The sequence below is a fragment of the Meles meles genome, chromosome 15 (genome assembly GCF_922984935.1).
Source record: "Meles meles chromosome 15, mMelMel3.1 paternal haplotype, whole genome shotgun sequence".
Classification (NCBI taxonomy): Eukaryota; Metazoa; Chordata; class Mammalia; order Carnivora; family Mustelidae; genus Meles; species Meles meles.
Window position 1 is genome coordinate 26,832,162 of NC_060080.1, and position 26,137 is coordinate 26,858,298.

General features: G+C 44.3%; 1 protein-coding gene across 6 annotated transcripts in view; it reads left to right on the forward strand.

The window, feature by feature from the left end:
* LTBP1 (latent transforming growth factor beta binding protein 1) overlaps nucleotides 1–20,114 on the forward strand; it is a 402,027-nt gene extending 381,913 nt beyond the window's left edge. For all 6 annotated transcript variants that reach the window (XM_045979278.1, XM_045979276.1, XM_045979280.1 and 3 more), the window contains 3 exons: nucleotides 13,636–13,758; nucleotides 17,750–17,899; nucleotides 19,089–20,114. In XM_045979278.1, coding sequence (XP_045835234.1) covers nucleotides 13,636–13,758; nucleotides 17,750–17,899; nucleotides 19,089–19,270 — 455 coding nt within the window. In that variant the 3' untranslated portion in view covers nucleotides 19,271–20,114. The remainder of the gene's footprint in view (nucleotides 1–13,635; nucleotides 13,759–17,749; nucleotides 17,900–19,088) is intronic.
* Nucleotides 20,115–26,137: the final 6,023 nt, after the last annotated feature.

The following is a 26,137-nucleotide window of genomic DNA, read 5'->3' on the forward strand; positions in this document are numbered from 1 at the left end:
TGATTTCTTCCATATCCATGTCCGGCTCTTACATATTCCCGAATATCTCTGTGTAAGAAGTTTCATAATACCCTTGGAGGTGTGAAGGAAGGCAGGGATTTGAGTCATGGACTGAACTTGAAAAAATATTGTAACTGGGCAGTGGTTCCAAAGGTCCTTTCAGCAGTCATGGCTTAAAGCCTTTTCCAAGAAACATGTTTCCAAAGAATGTTAATAATAACTTTGGAACATCCTCCAACCGAGGCACAGTGAGTGGTCACTGCCTTCAGCTGAGACAGCCCAGGGATCTCATTCTCTTTCTGGCACTGCTTCAGTCAACTGCCCTGGACAAGTTACTTTAGTTTCCTTTATCCAAAGTGGAGAACTCTTGTGAGGGGTATGGTAATTAATACTCTCTGAGTACAAAAGCATTGATCATTTTTGATCAGAGATCCTGAATATGATGATTAAAGGATGTGTAGTTGTTAATAAATTATAGTGGAGCGTTGAAGTCGCCCTGGAAAGGTATAAAAGGCCTCCTAAATTCTGGCTACTAAACCTGCGCACATAATGTCTGCCGTAGATACGTAGAGCGGTAAGTGGTCCCGTTCCCAGGGACATAATCCTTGGTATCCATGGAACTAGATTGAATTGGATACTGTATGGCATGGCAAGTGAGCAATTTATGTTTCCTTTGGAAAAGATGTATTTACTTCCTCTTACACCTTCTAGAAAGGAGTAGCAAACGCTTTTCTTACTGTAAGAGGACTGTTGCAAAATGAAATTTCGTAGTAGATTAGGCACACACAGCTTTGTGATGTAATCATTACGTCCATTTTCTTGCTTGTCAAATGGCAGCGGCAACAATAGGTCGTCCGAGGGCTAAATGTGATAAATGTATAGGAGATGCTTGGATTGTAGAAGTTATAGCAAATCAAATCTTGTTCCAGGAAATGAGTGGAGCTAATGCTTCTCCCCACCGCTACCTTGTTATTCGGTGCTAGAAGTCTTCTTTGAAAGGAGGCGAGAATTAAAGACAATGAAAAATTGGAAGAGTGTCTGGGGACTCAGAGTCAAAGGGCTCGGTGAATCCCAAGAGATGCTGCTCCTTTCATGCCCTTCCAGTCTCCAAAGCTATGAATATGTAAGCTGAGGGAGGCTTTATGGCTGGAAAGGATCATTTAATGTTGGCTTTTAAAGGAACAGTCAGTGTGTTCAATGTATCCGTTTTTTTAGTAAAAAAGCAAAATAATGTTAGAACCTAGATTTTCCTGAGAATTTATACATTTTGCCCTGCTCCTTATAAGTCCAATATGGTTATAATAAGATCAAACTTTATTTTCTGATGAACCTTTAAATAAATCAAGGAAGAAATAAAACTTTCCTTTAGAGTGACTTCTATATCGAAATTGTGTTAACACTTTGGTCTCCGTTTATAAGTTTTATGTATTTGATTAGCTCTCTGGCACTTTATACTGGAGAGGGCAGCCCACAAGCCTAATAAGCGTTTTCTTCTAAAGTGCTGAAGCAGCTTTTATAAATCTAATAAATGAAACTTAAAATGACAAATTTAATTTTTAATACGTTTAAATCCTGTTTACCAACGTAATCAAGTTCTCTCAATTCTCATTCAACACAAATCCTAATCTAAAGTCAGCTTTATTTCAGGTTAAAATCATAAGGTCTCTCTGTCTGATTCTCTGTTACATGGTTCTCTGAAACATTATAAATATACAAAATAACAAAAACCTCATTCTCAAACCTTAACAGAAGAGTATTCGTATTGTAGACTTAATGTACATCATTACTAGCAGAATTTCCACCTCAGGCCAGCTGAAGTCACTGGGTAGAAAGATTCGTGGCTGGGATTGTCCATTATTAGAGAATTAGGACCAGCGCGTGGGGTGTGTATAGTCACGTGGGAGTCTGAGCGTCCATGTGTGATATGCTGGGCACATTTCATTCCTTCCATGTGAGTGGGGTTTCTCGTCTATTATTTTTATAATCAGTATCCTCTAGTACAGGGACTCTGAAGGGAATAGGGCAGATAAAATTAGCAAAAGTTTTTCTCCATCTGCGCATGACTCCCTGTAAGAATCAGATTCCTGCTTCTCAAGGGGATGTGCTCACCCTGGGGGGAGATTCCCCACCACCCTGACGGCTCAGACTGACGATTAACTTCCCTTGTGCCTGTAGGTAGACTGGGGGTCAGGGTTCTCCAGAAAAACTGACCCAATAAAAGAGAGAGGGATTTCTTGACTGGTTGATTCATTCATTCATTTATTATAAGGAATTTGTTCCCGTAAATTTAGAAGCTGGTAAATTCAAAATCTGCAGGGTAGGCTGGTGATATGGGACCTTTGAGGGGACCCCAGGTTAGGCAGGAAGAACCCAAGGGAGTAGGCTGTGAGCTGTGGGCTGGAGAATTTTCTCTCACTCAGAAGAAGGTCATTCTCTGTTCTTTTCAATACTCAGTGACTCAAGTCATTCAGGACTGAGTGAGGTCCACACATGATGGAGGGCAATTTGCTTTATTCAGACCCACCAACCTAAATGTTGATCTCATCCAAAAACACCATCACAGAAACGCCCAAAACAACGTTTGACCAACTACATCAGGGCACCCCAGGACGCAGCCAGGCTGGCACATGAAATTATCTATCACGAGTGGGATTGAGAAAGTTAAATATTTGCATTTTGTGGGCCTCCTGCACTGCCCGCTGAAATCACACTCACAGAAGGACCTTAGTTTTCAGTTCTTTCCCCTCCCCCATGCATGCTGGGGAAGGGCAGGGAGGAGGTAGAATACTTAACGCTTAGCCAGGCCCCCCCCCCCTGCTCTGGGCAGAGCAGGTCAGGCTGTGAAGGAGAGAGGGGACTTGGGGGGGGTGGGAAGGAGTCCGCAGGGATGAGTGACAAAGAAGCCTGCTACAAAGAGGAGGGTCAGTGCCTCAGAGGAAGAATACTAGAAATGAAGCTAAAAAAGTGAATTTTTAAAAACAAACTTGCCTTGGGCAGGTGCGTCGGACAAAGAGAAAGCACCAGACAAGTCAGTCACATTCAGGTTAAGATCATTTGTTGTAGTCACTGTTTAAAAACATTTTTATGAAAAAAAAATTTTAAAAAAGTAATAACATTTTTATGAAAAAAGGAAACCTGGTGTGTTTTCAGAGTAAGGACAGTTAAAAAGGAAAAAGAAAAATTAAAAACAACACACTGGCGACAACCCAGCCCTAAAAGGGGGGAGAACGGACTCCATCTCCTGCCATACTACTGGAGACGGCTCTCTGAAGGTGTGTCCTGGAACCAAATACAGTTCCCAAACCTAGTGCCCTGGAGTTCGGGAGCCGGCATGGGTCTGGAACACCAGCTGCAGACCTTGCTAAACTGCAAAGCGGAGTTTTAACTTTTCTGAGGACCAGTGGAAATGATTGTCTCAGGCGTTCCCAAATAATGAGAGAACAGTGCGGCGTGAGCAGAATTTGATGACAGGATTGCCATTTGGGGCCCTGAGCGCTTCCAAAACTTCAGTTTGCACACAGCTTGGGCTTTGCGGTGTCCATTATATTCAGTGCTTATTTTCTTAAAAGCTATGCTGCCTTGAAGGGCTAAGAAGGTATTTGGCCCCATTCTTGTATAAAATACTCTGAACAGAGAGTCAATTTGATTGTGATGTCCTATTAAATGTCCTATTAGAGTCTTTCTCCTTTAGAGCCAAAGCAGAACAATTAAGACAAACACGTAAAATGAGCCATCTGATAACGAAAAGTAACACTTCTATTTTTAATGAACAAGCGTTTTCATTTTTCTCAAAAATACAATGTTTAGCAGCTCAGGCTTTCTCCCTTGAAATCAGAGATTACAAATAGGCACTCAGTTTCTAGAAATACCTTTTCAGTGTTATTTGCTTTTTTTTTTTTTAAGATTTTATTTATTTATTTGACAGAGATCACAAGTAGGCAGAGAGGCAGGCAGGGGATGGGGGGAAGCAGGCCACCCACTGAGCAGAGAGCCCGATGCAGGGCTCTATCCCAGCAGCCTGGGATCATGACCTGAGCTGAAGGCAGAGGCTTAACCCATTGAGCCACCCAGGCACCCCTTGAGTGTTATTTTCTGTTCAATGATTTGCTCCTCGTGGAAATTTTACTTTCACATATTTTAAATACACTTTGCTGCTGTGGTGATTTTTTTCCCCCTCTGCAGTGATAAGAGGAGTTGAAATGTCCTCGGAGGAGAATGAAATGTGGTCAACGGAGCTGTGGCGAAGCCGCCGCACATAATTATTGAAAGCTGCATTTTATGTTTGAGGTTTTGAATTCAAATAACATTGTGCTTATTCTGATCTTTTCTTAATTGAACTTATGAGACAGCTGTGCTTAGAACGAAGCTGCTGGCCACCCGTGACTTGAAATGCTGACCTCTTGGCCAGAATAGGCAAGCCTGGCAGAGCAGGGTCAAGGGGAAGTTTATCTGGTCTCCCCTCAGGCAACACCCAGATTGGGCCTGTGATGTCTGGGAGAAAAGCATGGAGAAAGTGCTTAGAAATCTCACACTCTTGTCTTTGTGCTGACACAGATCTGCAAGGAGTAGAAGCTAGGGAGGGCACTGTTTTTGCTCCCTATTCGTAGCCAGTATCTTAAGAGAGAAGCAGATTTCAAAAGATTTGCTCAGTGGGGAGCTTAGGACACAGCATGCCTTCCTCCTGCTTGTTCTGAGATTCAAGTCTCAGTGGCCTGCAGAGCTATTGTGAACGGTTGTGCTGGTTGTGCACTGCTCCACCCTAGAAGATGCCATTCACGTGGTCATCTGTGAGCACCTACAGCGTGTAGCTAAAGAAATCACTGCCAGGAGCAAGAGCTACTGAGACGCTATCTGATTCTGAATAGATCCAGAGGGGAAGGTAAAAGAGAGTCATTTCAGATTAAAATAAATGGCAATATATAGGAAAACCATCTTTAAAAAGCTCAGTTTTACTTTGTACTTAGTGAATGGATAATAATATTGGTTCTGTTTAGGATTACTTTAATATTATTTAATTACCTAGAATTTGCTCTTCAAATAATAACAGATTTAACAGTATATCTTGAGATCTATATTTCAGAATATTAAGCTAATTTTTTTAAATAAAGATTTTATTTAAGAGAGAGAGAGAGACCAAACACACAGGGATGGGGGCGGAGGAAGGGAGAGGGAGAAGCAGGCTCCCCGTTGAGCAGGGAGCCTGACAACATGATGCTCAATCCCAGGACCCCGAGATCATGACCTGAGCCAAAGGCAGGCGCTTAATTGAGTGAGCCGCACAGGCGTCCCTCAAGCTAGTTTTGAACAAATACTAATGCAGCTTTCTTTGCTTCAAAACTTAAAAGAGCAATGTTAAAATAATATGCTTTGAAACCCAATCACCTTTACCCTTATATTTTAATAATTTGTTTTTAGTAAAAGAAAATGTTATATTTTGAGAATTTATCCTCACTTGGTCTTTGGAATGTCATTAAATTTTTCTGGACCTCCATTTCCTCAGCAGAGAAGTGAATGAGAGACTAACCTTACAGGTTGCACTGACTTCTTACAGTGTGTTAAATTCCGTAATTGTCCATCATTCTGGAAACATCTAGGTGAGCATCGCTGAATTCGATACCGGCATCTCGTGGTGTTAACCTCCTATCACAACCACACATTTCCATGACAAGTTGTCTTCCCTGGATTCTGCAGCCTAATAATAGAGATTTTCTATTCAGGATCATAGACTGTGTAAACTAGAAAGGACCACAGAGATCAACTAGTTTCCTCATTTTGCCAGTTAAAAATAAAAAGGTTAGCTGAACTCCATCCAGTATTATTTTTGTTTCTCACGACTTTTTTTTTTTTAGGTGAAATTCACATAAGAAAATTAAGCATTCGCAGTTTACTTTTTTTTTAAGTCGACTCCACACCCAGTGTAGATCTGAACATGGGGCTTGAACTCCTGACCCAGAGATCAAGACCTGAGCTGACATCTAGAGTTGGACACTTAGCTGACTGAGCCACCCAGGTTCCCCATAGAATTCTCCATTTTCAAGTGAACAGTTCAGTGGCATTTAGTACATCCCCTGCATTGTACAACCTCCCCCTTATTCTGAAGCACACACTTAGCTCCTATTTTAAAGTAATTCTTACTTGGTTAATGCAAAAAGAGAAAACCCAATGTATTCCTGATACATAATACTTACTAATTTTTGCTGTTTGTTGCCTTCTCAGATTGTCACTGCAGAGTGATTTTTTTTCAAAGAATTTATTTATTAATTTGACAGAGTTCACAAGTAGGCAGAGAGGCATGCAGAGAGGGGGAAGCAGGCTTCCCTGCTGAGCAGAGAGCCTGATGCGGGGCTTGATCTCAGGACCCTGGGATCATGACCCGAACCAAAGACAGAGGCTTTAACCCACTGAGCCACCCAGGCACTCCTGCAGAGCGATATTTAAAGAGCAGGAAAGAAGAAAATAAAATGGTGTAGGTGTCTTACAGTTAGAAAATATGAGGTAAATCAGTTGAGAAAACGAACATGTTGAACTGTCCTCTTGTTTGTCTTTTTATCGTACTGTTCGGTCTTCTCCTATCAAACATTAAAGGTTACCTCATTCCCATGTCTCCTGTGATTGCCTGAATGTAAGACTTGAATGCTCTATTTCCAAAGCCCTGGGTATTTAGAAATGGGGAAAACTCTTCATGCTGTCCTTAATAAGAAATTCATAAGAGATCAATCATTATTTTAGGATTTTCGTATGTGGCATGATTTAATACCATTACAAGTATATAAATTTTGGATCCAGGTTTTAGAAAGCAGAGGGAGCCTCCACTTTTTGGCATTCATACGCAACTAATCTGTCTCTCCGGGAGAGTCCGGCTAAATAAACAGCAATCTGTTGGAAACGCAAGGATTGACTGAACTTGGAAGGGCAGCGTTAGGTGACGGCTGGGGTGGGGGAGCTCGGCTGGTCTGTGGTCCATGAGTTTCCTTAGAGCATTAACATTTACAGGAGTCCCGCAGAACATAAACCCTGCCAAGACTTTAGACTTCATTACCTCCCTGTCCTCGACAAGTACAGTTTAATTGAACATTAAGCAATTTGATCTCTTTCACCTAATAAATCGAGCACATTCAATAAACATAAATCCTGCTAATGATAGCGCTGACCCTGGTGGGGCTGAGCTCATCAGCATTCATGGTTATTACTCTCCCTGGAATTTCAGTCGCAAATGCTTATTGCCGAACTACGTACTTACCTGGGGCTTACGGTCTAGGGAGCGCACTGAGTAATTTTCTTTGCTGAGTTTCTGAAAGGCAGCTGAGGAAGAGAACCTGGTTTTGCAGATAGACCAGTTTCTATTTGAATCTCTCACCTAAACTAGGACGAGTGATAGGGTAAATCGGAAACAAAAGGAGTTAATTGCAATTATTTCATAGGGTGTTCTGAGATGGAAGTGAAAAATGTGTGCAAAAGCCCACAGCAGCTGACACAGGGGAACTTAATTATCCCTGAGAGCTCACGTTCCTTTTTCTCTGATGTTCCTAAAGAAGGGATCAAGAGGGGCACCTGGGTGGCTCAGTGGGTAAAGCCTCTGCCTTCGGCTCAGGTCATGATCCCAGGGTCCTGGGATCGAGCCCCACATCGGGCTCTCTGCTCCTCGGGGAGCCTGCTTCCTCCTCTCTCTCTGCCTGCCTCTCTGCCTAGTTGTGATTTCTCTCTGTCAAATAAATAAAATTAAAAAAAAAAAAAGAAGGGATCAAGAGTAGCCGGTGTTAACATGGTACTTTTTTTGTTTCTCTTAAGCTTTTTTTTTTTTTAAAGATTTTATTTGTTTATTTGACAGAGAGAGATCACAAGTAGGCAGAGAGGCAGGCAGAGGGAGAGGGAGAAGCAGGCTTCCTACTAAGCAGAAAGCCCGATGCGGGGCCTGATCCCAGGATCATGACCCTGGGATCATGACCTGAGCCGAAGGCAGACACCTAACAACTGAGCCACCCAGGTGCCCCTCTCTTAAGCTTTCTTATCGGTTAACATATGCCTGTGACTCTGAGTTACCTTCTTCCTCCTCTTCACCTAGTTGGCCTCCACCCTGCAGATGCTCACCTCCAAGGTGAACCTTCCTGGCTGACTGTCGTCATCACCTTCTCTATGGTCCCGATCACCTGTTGCACACGTCACCGTGTGTGCACCCTTGTTCACAGCATCGTTGTGACCTTCCTCTCTCCCATATCCCACCCTGCCCGTAATAACTCTCCGTGTCTGGTGGAATGAGTGAATGAGTCAGTCACAGAATGAGACAGTGACTTGCCTTTAAGAGTGCAAAGGCAGGTACCCTAATCCTGTTGAGCAGATGAAGCTCAAAAAAAATGGGTCCAGTCCGAGGAACTAGAAAGCAAAAAAGCAGCACTAGGACCCAAGACCTTTGACTCCGGGTCCTTTTCCTTGTTAGTACACCCTGTTTTCTCCCACAGCTCAGCAGGTTTTAATATCCGGGGAGCAGGGTTATGGCCTCTTCCCCAGGCTCTGTGGGTCAGAGTTTTTTTCTGAGCAGATTATAAGTAGAGACCCATACACCCGCCCCAAACAGGTGTCCAGCTCCTCAGGGTGTGACATGGCCGGTGGAATGCTCACTCACGGTCCTCTGTCATCGGTGCTGGCTGGCATTTTCTGTCATTGGTGACTGTGTTTCTAACCTCAGAGCTTTCGCTGATTTCAGTCCCAAATGCCTGTTTATACTGCCGGCCCGGCTTGCACGGGCGGAAATGCCGTTCCATTCTCCCTGTCCTCTCCCTTCATGTCCTGCCTGTGCGTCTGTGTTTTCCAAACACCATCATCGATCGGTAATACGTGTGAAAGACTCTGAGAAAAACACCCAGTCTAGAAATTTGAGCCAAATATGACGAGTTCTTCTTATTGTAGGAGAATTGGTCCATGGTCCTCCTCTGTTTGAAAATAATGCCCTTTGAACTTCAGAGCCCTGAGTTTTTAGCCTCGGTGTGTGGACAGTGAAATGCAGCCTCATCCTCATTTCTCAGAGCAGCTGGCTTTAATCTGTCTCAGGACTAAACCTTCACCTCCCGGTCTCCTCACATGCCAGAGTGGCATCGTGGCGTGTGACGGTCCAGACCAGCCCTGCAGATGGGCCTGTCATCAGGAGAGGAGATTTCCTGCCAGGATAGAGTAAAGTGCTTCTCAGCGCTGCTGACAGCAGAGGCCCCAGACCCAGTGGCTCCAGGGGGTAATTTCTAAACTTTTTTTTTTTTTTTTTTTTCAATTTAAAATCAAAGCCGCACCATCTGTCATATGAATCTTCCATGCCAGGGAAAGGAGTGTGATCGATGGCCTGGATCTTGTTTAGACCAGGTTGTGACAGTGTCCCATGCCATCCCATGTGTGTCTTTCATAGCTTTGAGCAAGACCTTCTCATTTGTCCTTGGGGTGAAGAATGCACGGCGGGGTGGGGGGTTGAGGTGTGAATATTTCCATTTCCTGTTCATTTCACATCCGTATCGGGCTAGATCCCAGATGAACACATTGTATGGTGGCTCAGAAATGGTATTTGCCCCAAGTATTAGCTTTGCTAAGCCAAACTTTTCTCTGAACACGTCCCCACACACTGAGCTCGGTGAAATGGAGAGCTGAGGGAGTCTCGTGTGCTCTCCTGGGAAGGTGTAGAAATAGTTCAGGGATCTGCTTTTCCTCGGTTCTGTACCCTCTGCCCACCACAGTTCACTGTGTGCCCAAGCTGGAGTGTAGCCATGTCCCAGCCCTCGGGATAACCAAGGCCATGCACCTCCAAGCTAGAATGGGCTCTGGTTGTGGCTTCGGGGTGCTCAGAGGCCCAGCAGGTGCTAGAAATCGTGCCCATGCCCAGTTCCTGAAGGGGATGCCTTGCTGAAGTCTCAGAAAATTCTGTGATACTCCAGTCGCTCCCCTGAAGAGGATGAGAAGTCTGCGTGCTCAGGACCTCGCTAAAGGATTCAGGCATATGCTGAGAGTTATTGAATGTCAGTCCCCTTCTCTGAGGTCCGTTGATACCATGTTACTGCTCTCACTGCCTGACCAGGTAATTCACTGTGTCAAGGCAGCACATGATTCTGTCCCCTGTTTGAGATCAAGTCCATGAAGGCATCTTCCTGTGTTTACTGAGCAAGAGTCTCCCTCCATGTATTTAAAAATTCCAAATAATCTTGAAAGAATATTTTAAAACATCTAGAGCATGCTTTATTGCTCTTTATTTTGCTACACACTTCTTTGCCCGCTGACGGCTGCCTTTACCTTTTGCTGACACTGAAACTTGTTCTTTTACTATCTTTGAAAATCCTTCTTTATTTGCACTTAGCGATTCTTACCTCTGAGATAAACTGGAACCTCCATGTCCTTGGTGATTCAAAATTCAGGACAGTTCCGTAACGCTATCTCGTTTTCATACATCCGTAACCTGGAGGTAGACAGATGAGAATTGTTACCCGCATGAGACAGATATGGAAACTGAGTCCTGCCCGGAATTGCTAAACTGGAAAGTAAGTGGTCCAGTCAGGCTTTGAGCCCCAGCTTCTGCCTCCAGAAGAGCCCGTGTTCCTCCCGTCACCCCGACGCTCACTTCACCCTTGACCCTGGCCAAGAACGAGAGCAGATGTGCGCGGCGGGAAGGGCAGGACAAATGGATTAGGGTAGACTCGTCCGTGCTTCCAGAAAAATAATTCAAAGTGCGTGTCCTGGTGATGATGGGAACATAGCTCATCTCAGATACGAGAAAGCGTATGTTTCATGCGGAAATCGTGTTCTGATAACCGACCAAGACTGTTTTGAACTGTGGAATGTTTAATGCGTAAGAGAAAGTAAATCAGCAAAGGACAGTAAGTTCTAGAATCCCAAAAATGCATGGCTGAGGAAGAAAGGGCAGGGAAAGAAGACTGGGTGCATCCCTGAGGTCCAACCCCCCCTCCTCTTTACCAGCCCGGCTCCAGTTAGAAGGCCACCTTAGGAACCGCGTGGTCATGCCCAACAGGGTACAGCTTGCTTTCTTGATGCCTTCAGGCAAGCTCTTTCAAATAAATCCCAAATACCTTTTCTGGCAAAATAGATCCTACTCGTTGTCTTCATTTCGGGTCAGGTGCCCTCTCTTCCAGGCAGCTGTTCCTCCCCTTCACACTTCCCTGCGGGCTCTTTTCTTTCGCAGAGCCGGCTGGTGAGGTCTGGGAGGGGAGGGACCCGCTCATTTCGTGGAGGAGGAAGGATGATCTAGGGGAAGACCCAGGCCTAAGTGCTAGGCAGCCCTGAAAGACCCAGTGTCATTCAACAGCTCCTGGGACCCTCAAGGCTCAGCAGGTCCTCCCCACCTGGCAGATGTCAGCTAGGACCGTGCTCAGCCACCTCCGGATCCAGTTTTACAAAATAAGAACATGAATTTATTTTGAATACCTACTCTTGATCCACAAGTGTTGCTTGGGTGTAAGATACTGAACCCTCTCGCTTTCGGAGGTACAACAAACATACAGAAAAACGCCAGGAAAGAAAATGACCTCAGCTCTTGAAACTTGTAAACATTCCAGCAATCTTGCTCTCACGGGGAAATCCTTAATTCTTTTTCAAACTTGAAGCGGAACCGACAATCATGTGTGTTCTCTTTGTGGATTTGGGGGCAGGGGGAGTTGAGGATCTTTTTCCAGGTTTAGCTGTTTCCTTAATGAAATTAATATTTCTTCTGAAATGGTTTCGTTCAGAGGGGTTGGCATCTCTGGGGTCTGTGTGCTGTTCCTGGAATGCTTTCACACGAGGAGAATTTGAGGAAGGGGAACCATAATCCTACCAGTCCAGGGTCTTTTCTGGCCTTATGCTTCCTTTGTGCAGTTCTGGGAGAGAACTGTGTGCATGTATGTGCATACATGTGTGCTCGTGCGCACGCACGTACACATCTTTGCCTCCGTTAAGTGGGGACAGAGGGCAAAAGAAAGCCCGAGAATTTCCACTATTGCCCTAGTGCATTTCTTTTTCTTTTCTTCTTCTTTTTTTTAAGATGTTATTTATTTATTTGTCAGAGAGAGAGTGCACAAGCACGGGGAACAGCAGGCAGACGGGGAAGCAGGCTCCCTGCTGAGCAAGGAGCCCAATGTGGGGCTTGATCCCAGGACCCTGGGATCATGACCTGAGCCAAAGGCAAATGCTTAACCCACTGAGCCACCCAGGCATTTCTGTCCTAGTGCATTTCTTCAGTTTCATACATCACAGGAGGAAACAGAAGAGAGGAAATCTCCCCCCAATTTGCCGTCCGGGCGAGTGTGACTTTTGCCTTGTGTGATTATCTTGAGTGTGTCCATCCAGTTCTAGGGCCTCCAGACAGGGCTCCCCAGTTCTGGCAGAGCCTCTGAAGTCTGAGGAGCCCCAGGATTTTCACCATCCTCGATAAATCCTTGGGCAGTCTATTTCGGTGCAACATGTGTCCGGACCGTGAAGTTCCCCTTCTGAAGCTCTCTTCTCTAGACCTTGCCATAGCTCTGCTCCAAAACTCAAGCAAAAGCCGAGGATCATGAAATGCCTTGAATGCTCAGTAACCCCGGAACATCTGGAAAACCAAGATCCCATGCACCGGCTGGGCCCTGTGAGGGAACTACCGGAGAGTTTGGAAGGTGGCCTTGGGGCTGACCCAGCTTAGAGTAGGAATATGGCCTCCAGAAAGTGGTAACTGTAGACGGATCTGTGTGGGGTGTGGAAGAGGTAAAGGCAAGGGTTTCAGAGGAGCTGAGACAGTAAAGCGGAGGGGATGATGGTGTCTCTTCGTAGGCCGGTGCGAGCGTTTCAGGGCCTTAATGTGTAGTAAGTGCTTAGAACGGTGCCTGGCACAGAGCTAGCATCCTAGACTGTGAGCTACTCTTGTTACTACTGCTGTTACTACACTGGGACAATCGCCCTCACCATTACGATAATACTTGCATCCGGACCCGGCCTTGAACACAGAATAGTCACAATACATGGGGCGCCTGGGTGGCTCAGTGGGTTAAGCCTCTGCCTTCAGCTCAGTCATGATCTCAGAGTCTTGGGATCCAGGCCCAGGGCTCTGGTCAGCTCAGCGGGGAGCCTGCTCCCCCCCCCCCCGCCCGCCCATCTCTCTGCCTGCTGCTCTGCCTGCTTGTGATCTCTGTCTATCTGTCCAATAAATAAATAAGGTCTCTAAAAAAAAAAAGAAAAAAAAAAGAATAGTCACAATACGGGCGTTATTTTGGGATCACCAGAGATCCAACTTTTCTGTCACTTCTGAATGAAGTCGAATGTCCCTGTTGGTAGGAATGACTGTACCTTCACAGCGGTAACACCTGATGGTTGCAGATAAAGTTTTTCCTCTAAAATGCCTGCTGTCCTCTGAGCGCTGGCTCATGTCACGGTTCCTTACTCTCCTGGAACGCAGCCTATCACCGGCTTGGCCGCTACGTTTGGTCTTCATGTAGGATCTGAGTGACGACCTCCAGCATGTCATTGTGTGAGGGACGACTACAGCTCCCCTAAAGAGTACGGAGACAACTCTGGCCCCCGTGGTACACATGCGGCGGAGGGAGGGACTGGCCAATCCCTGGTGCTCTGAGCTGTGAGGAGTGTATCCCGGTGCCAGCAAACAGCCATGACGTCTCACACGGCTTGTCATTTCCTTCTCAGACGACTATGCCCAGCTGTGTAACATCCCCGTCACGGGACGCCGGCGCCCATATGGACGGGATGCCTTGGTGGACTTCAGCGAACAGTACGCTCCAGAAGCCGATCCCTACTTCATTCAGGACCGTAAGCCATACTTTTCAGTTATGTTGAAGCTAAGCTGTGGTTAAAGGTTACTCAGTGATTCTCAGAAGGGAGCCCCTGGGGATTTATCAGACATGTAAGCTTCTGGGCCCCACTCTAGACCTGCTGAATGGGACACTGGGGTGAGACCCCATGGTTTAACCCATCTTCTGCGTAAGCCTTATGCATGCTCCAGTTTGGGAGATATTGGATCAAATTATTGGCATGCTGGTGGGATATTGATAGGTCCACTTTTTTTAAAGTTAAAAAAAAGATCTTCTAATATCCATAACAAAATCATTTCTTTATCCATTGCATGATGGTCTAACATAAGGGGCAGGGTTTCTTGAAAGCCTGGGTATAACTGCCATCTTTGTTCACACAAGGAAATGACACGTCAACTGTGCCAAGTTGATCTTTACAGGCATTTTAGAGTGGGAGGTCAAAAAAATTGTGCTTCTGGTCAGAAATTGTGAGAATCCACTCACAGGATTTATTAAGTAAGGAATGATGCATGCTGGCTTCTCCAAGATTTGTGTGCAGAGTTTTTTTCCATGGAAGGTGGAGTGTGCCTATGGGATCCCTGATCCCATTTAGGAAAAAAAAAAAAAATGTCTGACAGTTAACGGGAGTGTCCTGTATAAGGAAGCCACTGAAGCTAAAGGTTTCTCTGGGGGAAACCACAGCTTTTCAAATTCCAAATGCAGTATTGGAAAGAATAGGTTGCCTCACTTCAAGAATGGGAATGGGGAAGTATGGATCCCAGCTGCCTCATCCACATCTCCCAGAGGGGCCCTCCTTGCAGTGGGGAAAGTGACACCAGATTTTCCAGGCAGGGAAATCTCTGCAGACCGGGGAGTTGGAGTTAGGACTGGAGACACCGCTGAATTACAGACTACAGTGAAGCCTTTTCTTTCTTGGGACCCTGTTACCTGTGAACAAAGCACATCAGCCATGACCTGATTCCCAAGGAGAAACCCAAGCTCTGTGGCTACATTTGGAGTAACTTCAGTTCTGAGTCAAAGAGTGTTTCCTTTGTTCCCTTCCCTTCTCTTTCTTTCCTCTGCCTTCCTTTGTTTTTTGTGGTTTTTTTTTTTGAGGGGGGGTTGATAGAAATATATATTGATCATTCACCAGAATTAACAGTGCTTCATAAAAACAGCCTTGTATCTGTCCGGCCAAGTTGATTAACACAGCCCTGTGTAAGCCTCACCCAGGTGTAGAACATTACGAGCATCCAAAAGGCCCCCTGAAGCCCTTTCCCAGCCAGGCCCCCTGCCCCAAGCATAACCAGTCTCCCAACTTCTAATACCTCTGATTATTGCTTTTAATCAACAGCATACGACCAAGCACTACTCATGAAATGTGTCTAAAGACACTGACAGGTGTAAGACTGTGCACTTACAATTTCTGCACTTACCTATGACTACGTTACAGGTCAACGGGCATCTACCTTTAAAAAAATAAAAAGGGAGAAGAAATATTAAGGTTGAAAGAAAGCCCAGCTGGCCTGCCCCATAAATCCCAAGTACCAGGTTAAGTCTCTAAGCAGCTATCGCACAGTCCTGTGGCTCCTGTGTGCACTTCTGTCACATTAGGTAGAGCCCAGATTCCAGGAATTTTCGTGTTGAAATGTTCTGACTGTACTTCCTTTTTTTTTTTTAAATGCTGATGTTGCTTTAAAACTCTTTTCTAATCCACTACAAATGTTAAGAAATAAACATGTTGGTGTCACGTTAGTTTCCTATTTAACAACATAGGAAGCTGAGATGCAATTCTTAGACCTCGACCTTTGACTATGTCAATGGCCTTTAAACTTATAATAGGTTACGAGAAATAGCTCCTCCTTCCAGACCAGGAGCAAGGACTTTGTGGCCCTGCTGAAGAAATGATTGTATTGGGTACAGAGTAACACAGATGGAAGGCTGAGGTTTCCTATCTCCTGACTTCTGGTTATTCAAGAAAGTTGAACTGATAGCTTAGGGGTACCTTTGGTTAAGGCAGTGTTCTATAAAGTAGAATCTCCTAGAGCAGAAATCAGTTTTTTCTTATAAAGGACTAGAGAGTAAAAATTTCAGACTTTGCAGGCCTACCAAAGGCTCTGCAGGTCTGCCCAGCCCTGCTAGGAGATCACGAAAGCAGCCGTAGACAGCATGTCAGCGAATGGGGATAACTGTGTTTCAGTACAACGGTATTTACAAAAGTAGGCAGCCGGCCACATTTGGAGCAGGGGCTGTACTTTGCAGACTCCTGTAGAAGTATTTTCGGGAGTCTACTTGATGTGTGTGTTTAGGAGTTTTCAAAATTTAATTCCATGTTTTAATTTATGTAATAATAAAAATTTTTAGTATTTATAAAGTCAAAATGATTTTGCCATAGTACCTGGAATTTGAAAATATTTTCATAGATTAAGACTTTATTTTCTAAAGTATTTGTCAGACTGGCTTTGGGGCCCTAAAGACAAAATCTGGATGGCCTTTCACTTTTTTTTTTCCTCCTCTTCAAAATTTTTAAAAGGGCCTGTCATGGATGTGTTATTATTATTTTTTTTTTTTTAATTCATTTGCCAGAGAGAGAACAAGCAGGGGGAATAGCAGGCAGAGTGAGAAGGAGAAGCAGGCTCCCTCCTCAGGGAGCCTAATGTGGGACTCAGTCCCAAACCCCCAGGATCATGTCCTGAGCCAAAGACAGACACTTAATGAACTGAACCACACAGGCATCCCTGTGTGTGTTAATTTTTTTATTTTATTTTTTTTTTTAATTTTAAAATCACTTGAGTTAACGCCTTACAGCCCCGCATAAGCGGTGATGTTTTGCTGCCCCCTGCAGTTACACTGGAGAATTACTTCAGAGGCCAGATGGAGAGTTATAGCCATATTTTGAATTTTTTTTTCTTTAAAGCGGATACATGATGAGGTTCAGAAGTGGGGTAGGGGTGGGGGGACGGAGAGCCTACATCAACAGGTGTCTGTGTCACTATGGATTTATATTTACAGCTTTTCTCTCTAGAAAGAGAGCTGAACACTCGTGATGCCTGTTAAATCTGTTTTTATATTGCTAAACCCTAGCTCTAAATCAGTTTAAAGATATCTGAACTATCAAAAGAGCCAAACAAGGACTTCTCTGTTTCCCTTTAAAAAAAAGATTTTTGGCTTTCTAAACACAAGTATGATGTACTTTTCTCATTTATCAGAATGTTTCGAGTCCCTTTTACTGTCTTTATCCTTTGATCTCCTGAGAGCCCTTTTGTAAGGCTCATTCCAAAGCTAGAGCAAACAAACAGACTTTATGGGGCAAGGCCAGCCTGGCTTTTCACTGCTTTCTGAGGAACTCCAAATGAAAAATCACAGCCTAAAATTCTCTACAGATCTTCTGAGCAAGTGTCTGCTGCCCTGTGATAGTGACTTCCGTTGGTTCCATCCTGAAAGATGTTCTGCCATTTGCCCTACTGAGAAACTCAAGAAATTTGGAATTTTAGATAAACACTTCTGATAAGTAAGGGCAAGACCAAAATCCATACTTTATCATTTTTTTGTGATTTTAATATACACTATCAGAATTCAAGATGTGGGGCTACTCATGGACAATATATATACAGAGTTTTTAATATCATGTGCTTAATGTTTTGTACAGGTATATTCAGCTCACTGCTAACCTGAAGGCATCTGAAACAGGTGTCTGAAACATGTAATATGGTGAACCATAACCTTAATAATTATATAGTCTTAAAAGATGGTGTAAGAGGCTGCAAATTTCTTTTTTTAAGATTTATTTATTTGAGAGAGAGAGCTAGAATGCAAGCAGAGGGAAAGAGAGGGAGAAAATCTTCGAGCAGACACCCTGCTGAGCCTGGAGCCCAAAGCAGGGCTTGATTCCATGGCCTCAAGATCATGACCTGAGCCGAAATCAAGAGCCGGCCACCCCACGGACGGAGCCACCCAGGCGTCACGGAGGCTGCAGATTTCTAACCTGGCTCTTGTCTTCTCCTTTCCAGGTTTTTTAAATAGCTTCGAGGAGTTGCAGGCTGAAGAGTGTGGCATCCTCAATGGGTGTGAGAATGGCCGCTGTGTGAGGGTGCAGGAAGGTTACACCTGTGACTGCTTCGATGGGTATCACTTGGACATGGCCAAGATGACCTGTGTTGGTAAGGATGCTGTGTCCTCTGGCCGGTTATTCTTGCCCTAACGTCCCCTGTGGCCAGATGGCATATAATATTGAGTACATTTAAGAGGGATCCGCATGTCGGCTTGGGAAGAGGAGAGATGTTCTGGAGGTAGACGGTGGTGATGGTTGCCCTGCAGTGTGAACATATGGCATGCCACCGAACAAATCCACTTAAAAGTGGCGAAAATGGCTAATTTTATGTTTTGTATAATTGACCACGACTTTAAAAAATAACACTGATAGCTCATTGAAGAACTCACATAGTGGTACTTCAGGAGGAAAGGACGGAATGTTCCAGGTAATTAGTTGGATTCTAACTTCAACTTTTGACTCTGCAGCAAGTAGTATTTTCCCCAGTACCAACACCAGCATAAGGGATTGTAAACATCCGAAAAAAACATAACTGTGATGGTAATCATTCTGGAGAATGTTCCTCCTAAAACCCCTCTCCCTCCCTCCCTGTCTCTCGCATGGCCATCCCTTCTGTTTTTAAAAGACTGGTCAGCACACCTTTGTTCTTCCTCGTGTGACCCGTGCCACCTTCCAGGGCCTGGCCCTTGAATTACGGGTTTTTCCTCTTTCTGTGGTGCTTCTACTCCCTCCGGCAGCAACCCCCTTCCCCAGTTCAGTTTTGCTTGTCTGCATCGGCGGTGGGTCTGGAAAAGAGGTAACCCTGGGTTATTACAGGTGTTTCAAGTGCATTTCTTTCCTGTGGAAAGAAATCGAAGAAGGTAACTCGAGCCTTTACAGAGGCTGCCTCGAGGGCTCTCCGCTCACTTGTTTGGTTCTTTTTTTCTGTGTATTCCTGTCAACCAATCTGAATGGTTTTTTCTGTAGCTGCAGAAGGGAACTTAGAAGTAGGAAAGTTCTTCCAGCTTCGAGTTCTGACTCTAAAATGTCAAGCCGCTGAATGTTCATGTTGTGTTAAATAGGGAAGAAAATTCTAGAACCTCTCAAATGTAGAAAGTTGTATTATCTTGAGTATGACTGCAAGAGACAGTAGTGAAGAAGATTGTCCACTTTACTGGGGAGGGGGGGTGCAGGGAGAGCAGAGAACTACCAGGCAGTGCCCCTGCCAGACGCCCCAGGGCCTCAGGTAAGCTCTAGGTTACATCTCCTCTCGGAGTCACGGGGGAGCTTGTTTACCTGCGTGGTCTGGCTTATTGCAGATGTAAACGAATGTGACGAGTTGAACAACCGAATGTCCCTGTGCAAGAACGCCAAGTGCATCAACACCGAAGGCTCCTACAAGTGCGTGTGTCTGCCTGGCTACGTGCCTTCCGACAAGCCCAACTTCTGCACCCCGTTGAATACCGCCTTGAATTTAGACAAAGACAGTGACCTGGAGTAAAAGAGAATCCACATAACCGAAGCCCATCTACTCTGCACTGTGTAAAGGAGAAGAGAGAAACGTATTATACTTGAGACATTGCCCCTAGCCCAGAACGGCGGAAGTACCGCCCCATGGCGGAGTTGTGTGTGTCCTCGGAAAGGAGAGGAGAGGATCCAGCGCGAGCCTGACTGGCGTGTGACAGACCAAATGGACGTTTCTCTGAAAAACCAGTATATATAGTCTGTTCATATGTAAAATTCAGTGGAAAAGAGGCGGAACAGTGCTGTTATTTTAAACAGAAGGTTGTATTATGATGTTTTGTTTTGTTTTGTTTTCACTATTGCTTGATTAAATTCGGCATTTAAATAGTGGTGGAAATATTTTATATGATCTTCATTTTTTGGTTGTGCAGTTCCTTGGCTACTGTTTTTCTTCAGATTTTTTTTTCATTCTCAAGTGCACACGTCTTTGATAAAATATTGTTAAACTGTATTATAAGTGTTGTTACACAGGGTTATGTTATTCCTGGTCTGGAGCATTTGTTTTTTTTTAATCCAAACCGTCTGTCCTGTGGAGCAGACGGTGAATTTTGTTTCAAAACTTTTATACACATTTGGAGGAAAGTACTTCATATTTACGGCGTATTGTCTGATTTTCATGTCCATTCTTAGCCAAGCTGCTAGTAGGCGTCCATTGGCTCCTTTGCTGCATTGAAATGGAAGAATTCATGAGCTTACGTTAGTATTGTAATTGTGTAAAGTCAGCCCAGCAAAATTTTTTGGAAACTTGATGATCCCACCGTATTTACCATTGTATGTTAAAGCAAAATAAATCACCATTTTTTTAGAAAAAAAAAAAAAAATCTACCTGAGAGTAAGTGTCAGTGAGTATCTGTGTCCAAGTTGCATTCCCCTACCCTGTTGATTTTTACAAATGGTTCTCTAGTAATGTAAAGGCTTTTACAGGATAATTATTAAATCTGTTAGATATGATTAGGGACTGAATTGTGTCCACCCCCAAAATTTGTATTGTTGATGTCCTAACCTCCCAGTACCTCAGAATGTGACTGTACTTGGAGACAAGGTCTTTAAAGGGGTAATAAAGGTTAAATGAAGTCTCTGGGGTGGGCCCTAACCCAGTACGACTGGTGTCCTTGTAAGAAGTGGAAATGAGGGTGACGGAGGAAAGAGCATATGAACACCCAGGGAGAAGACCGCCGTCTCCGAGCCAAGGAGAGAGGCCTCAAAAGAAATCAGCCCTGCAGTACCTTGATCTCAAACTTCTAGCCTCCTGAATTATAAGAAAATTTAATTGGTGTTAAAGCCACCCAGTCCGTGGTACTTTGTTACAACAGCCCTGGCCAACAGGATGCAGACTGCAGACAGATATCACAGGAACAGGGAAAACCGCTCTCAAGGTTCTAGTCCCTGCTTAATACCCAGCTCTCGTTACGCAATTGTTAAAGTGAGTTTCAAGGTCCATTTTTCTTTTTACTTCATAAAAGCATCTGAGTTTAAAGAAAAACAATGAAACCATGTATAGGGATACCCAGCAGAAAATCTCATTTAACACTTTCCTGAAATACAGGACTTTGTTTTTAATACCTATAGTAGGAAGAATAATGGGATATCGAAGATGTCCGTGCCCTCTTTCCTAGAGCCCGGGACTCTGTTACTGTATGTGGCAAATGGAAATTAAGGTCACGGATGGAATTGAGGTTGGTAATCAGCCATAACAGGGAGGTTATCCAGGTGGCCCACTGTCATCACAAGCGTGGAAGAGGAAGATAGAAAAGGAGAGTCTGGGAGAGGTGTGAGGTGTAGGTGAGAAGGACTTCCCTCCCATGCTGGTTTGAAGGCCGAAGAAGAGGCAAGAGGGTATGAGCCAAGGAATGTGGCTAGCTTCTAGAAGCTGGAAAAGGGAAGGTGCCACTCTCCCTTAGAGCCCGCAGAAAGCACAACTCTCTGGACATCTTGATTTCCAGCCAGTAACATGGATCCACTTCTAACCTCTAGAGCTGTGAGATGACAAATGTGTGCTGTTGCAAGCCATGAAACTTGCGAATAATTGGGTGCAGCCGTGACAGAAATCTAAAACAACACCGTGTATCATCAAATGGACCTCTCAACAACTCTTTATATATAGGAGAAACTTAAAATAATCGCCCTCAAACTCAGCACAAGCATTTTGAAATAAAATGACTTGCTGGTGCAGGTCTTGAATTAGATTCCAAATGTTAGCCTCGTTGGAAGCATGGCGGATGTTTGAGAAGCACCAAGACTATCAACGAAGTAGATAGGCTCTGGGATGTTGCTGGCCAGCGGGAGTGCTTGTGTTCAGGGCATTTCCATGTCTCTCTACCCGTTGTTTTTACCTCGTTTTGTGCACATACCCCCAAAACATTACAAAATGTTTTGTAATAATGTACGATTCTTTTAGCTCCTTTCAGCAGTTACTGCAATTCTGCTTTCAGTGTCTGTTGTCCTTGAAAACACAGGTTTCGGATTCTGTGCCAGAGCTTCTAAGTCGCTGGTCGTGGAGAGACAGGGACATCATCAGTACCCTCTGATCATTATACTGGTTATATAATCTGTGGTGCTAATACACGTATTTTCCAGCTGCCCGAGCAAGAGTCCATCCACAGAATGAGTCTGCATACCTTAAAATTCCAACAATAGCATTCTCTTCTTTTGTTGTAAAAAGAAAACTCCGCACCAGAAACATTAGCCCTGGCTATCTGATCGAAACTTAATAAAGTGAAGTTATGTTCTTGAAACCTGCCCTGTTAGTCAAAGTGAGCACTAAACGCAAACCTAGCAAACCAAGCCCTAAAACATATCAAAGGTGTTTTATACAATTGCATCCACATTCCTCTAAAAAAAAAATGCTTATGCATTCAAAAGAAGACAGTAATTTGGTATTTGCACACGCAAAGGACTTTCTTACTCTAAAATGTGCCTAAATTTTCCTGGGTGACCTTAAGTCTTCGTATTGGCAGAAACAACAAATCCGATATACTTAAAAATGAGGTTCATGAACATTTCATTTGAGTCATGAGTGCAAGGAAACAACATGCATGTCGGTGTTCTAGGTTCCTCCTTATGCAGACAAACCAGAACTATCGGTTTAGGAATTATTCCAATTCCAGCATTAAAATACTATGATTCTAACTCTCTTTTCACCTTTCAAAGAGGAATGACCTAAGTATGTACTGGGGCATCTGTGGTTGACTGCTCAAATCTTTGGTAAGAAGAGAACCAACAGCCATCATCGATCAGGGATGGGGAGTCACAAGTAGGAGAAAACTCTACGGGGAGATATCAGCTGCAAAGTGCAGGAATAAACCACAGACTGATGAGACAAAAGACACCTCATTTCAGATAAAAAATTTACAATCATCACAGGAATATGAGATTCGTCTAACCAAATTCCCCTGTCTTTGAGAGTGTAGGATGGCCACTACTGGAGGAAGAAATTATCACCCAAGTCATTTATGAAGAGGATTTTTCTTTCTATTGTGACTCTGAGTATAACTAGAGCAGGCTTTGCTCTCTTGTGACCGGACACACAACATTCAATAGGACACTGATAATCTATCTTAATGTCCCCCACCCCAACACATACTCATGAGAATTCACTGAAATCTGGAATGCTTGAGTGGTTCAGTTGGCTAAGCATCTGCCTTCGGCTCAGGTCATGATTCCCATGTCCTGGGATCAAATCCCACATCAGGCTCCCTGCTCAGGGGAGAGCCTGCTTCCCCCTCTCCCTGCAGCTCCCCCTCCTTGTACTCTCTCTGTTTCTCTCGGACAAATAAATAAAATCTTTTTTCTTTTTAATTCACTGAAATCTGTATAAGTATCTGGATTTTTCTAGAGAAAAAGCTTCTGGAGTCAGACACACTCAGAGTATGGTCCTCAGACCTGTTAGCTTTCTTGAGCGAGATCGAGAAATGCAGAATCTCGGCCCTGTGTACCAAGACCTTCTAGATAGTTTCTGTGCATATTAAATTTTCAAACACTTTTCTGAAGAAGCAGGTTGGTTTGTTTGGCTGGATATGATTTGGGGAGCTTGAAAAACTGATGACCCTGTCTGCCAAAATTACGGTTTAATATTCTGAGTGTAGGGAAATTCTTAGCAAATTGTCACTCTCTGTGCAGTGTTCCTTATCTGTAAGATAAGGACAGTGACACCTGCCCTTACTACCTTGTAGGAGTTTAGAAGTGATCAAAATAAGCTCATATTTATAAGCCAGAATTAATTGTCTGCAGATGAGGAATGATTATTTGTTGCTCTGTGCCACTAAACGCACTTTAAAACCTTGACTCTTGTACACGCTCCTTTGGCCACAAGGAAGAATAGGTCTGGACTCCTTCTTGATTCCCTTCCCAGCTTCTTTCCTCCAAAACTGAGGCTTCCCTTGAATAAACTTTGATTTAAACTCCTCATATCCCCACAGACTGGAGACTCGACCCTTACATGTTTGTTGAAATAATTTTCTGAAGGAAGTTGCTGCAATGAAGCATCAGAAACAGTAGATCTTGGAGGGACAGACCAGAAAATGGATACATAAGTTCAGGAGTCATCTAAACCTTCTAGGGAAAATATAAGGCAGTGGGTTTTGGAGACAAAATCACAGTAAGAAATATTAGAAATAGATGGGAGAGAAGACTGGTCTGGGAACAAAATGACCTCACCTACACGAGGCAGTTAAGTGTCATTCAGGGTAAGTCTTCGGTGTTCAAGATTTTCTTGGATCCTCTCATTTTTGGAGAAAAATGGCCACACGGACCCACATCATCTGGAACGTACCTGAGCTTTTATTCTCCACCTTTGAACAAGATCCTGAGGCACAGACAGGGACCTAGAAAGGAGGTCCTGTCTTGTTACCCTGACATCAGAGTAGTCTGGCCTTGGTGACTCAGTGGGAGGAGACCAGGAGCCCTGTCTACGACCATCTGGCCGTGCTCCACTGACGGGCAGGCTGTTCCTGGACAGAGTGGTAGCCTCGGTCTGGGACCAACCATGCTGCTTTTCCTAGCAAAGGCCATAACATTTTGCTTGAAGAGTAAGAAGTTGTAGGGTAAATAAGGAGTTGACCATTAAGAGTAGCCGAATCCTTCTGTCCAACTGCCATTCATGATTTTCAGCCTCTAGTTTCAAAATGACTTGGCTGGAGGCAGGAGCTGGGGGCTGGGATAGAATCTACAGGCTCCTTGTACCTATGGACATTGAGTCAAAATTTGGAGAGTAATTAACTACTCTCCAAAGTCTCCCCAACCTGGTATGGATGGGGCGGAAACTCACTTCCTATGGGATATCTTTGCTTCCCTCATCACCAAAGCCTTCTCTCTATCAGTGCTCCAGATCAGCACTGTCCCACAGAACTTTCCATGATGATGGAAAGTTTCTGTATCTGAGCTGTCCAGTATGATAGCCAATAGCCACAAGTGAATATTGATCACTCAAGTATAGCTAGTGTAACTAAGGACCTGAGTTTTAAATTTTACTTTCCTTAAAAATTTAAAAAGTCACATGTGGCTAGTGACTACCATGTTGGACAACCAACCTGGGGATCTGACCTTTCACTGGCCCTTCACCAGGACCCATTCTCTTCCAATCCTTTCTCCCAGCCTATGATCCCTAGTGCAAAAAAGGTAGAAAGCTGTTTGTGGTAAAGAAAATAATGTCTTTGGGGCGCCTGGGTGGCTCAGTGGGTTAAAGCCTCTGCCTTCGGCTCGGGTCATGATCCCAGGGTCCTGGGATCGAGCCCCACGTCCGGCTCTCTGCTCCGCAGGGAGCCTGCTTCCTCCTCTCTCTCTGCCTGCCTCTCTGCCTAGTTGTGATTTCTCTCTGTCAAATAAATAAAATATTAAAAAAAAAAAAGAAAAAGAAAATGTCTTAGATATTGCTATAAGTGCCCTCCAAAGCAAATGTGCAGTCAGTTTAAGAAAAGCAAAAAATGAGGATGCCTGGGTAGCTCAGTCATTAAGTGTTGGCCTTTGGCTCAGGTCATGATCCCAGGGTCCTGGGACAGAGCCCTGCATCGGGCTCCTTGCTCTGCGGGAAGCCTGCTTCTGCCTCTTCCACTCCCCCTGCTTGTGTTGCCTCTCCCACCTGTCTCTCTGTCAAATAGATGAATAAAAGCTTTAAAAGAAAAGAAAAGCAACAAATGAAATCACCTGACTCAGCTTGTCTCATCTTCAGACCAACATGCTTCACTTTTGAAAGATAAAACCAGTTTTGCTATAGTAGCAGAGAATGGTCTGAAGAAGACATTGGAGCCCTAAACTCTGAGAAAGAGCCAGACAAAGATGCCAAGAGAGGGAAAACCCCTCTTTAGCAACTCTGACATTCTTTATCATAACTCCGGATTTCTCCAAGTGTGGTCACCAACGAGGAACATCACCATCACCTGGAAACTTGCTAGAAATGCAGATTCTCACTTTTACCTCAGACCCACTGGACCAGAAACTCTGTGGGTGCCATATAGCAATCTGTGTTTTAATAAGCCCTCCAGAAAATCCTGATACATGATTGTTGCCCTAAATAACCATCGGGTTACTAGGCAACAGGTGCTCACTAGGCCTCAGGAATCACGGTAACTTTTTTCAGGAATGTCCAACCCATTCAGTGCCCTCCACTGGAGGGATCCCAAAGAAATGCTGACTTTCTGAGTGCACCATCCAATAGGTATTTCTCTTTACTGAAGGCCTACTAGGGCACAACACTTACTATTTTGTGTGTGTTGCACATTTAACAACAACCCTTAACCTGAGTATGGAGAGGTGTCACCAGCTCAAAAGACCTAACTGTGCATATCTAGTCCCAACCACACTGGTGGCTGGAAATTAGCCATGTGAGAGTATTTACACCACAGACATT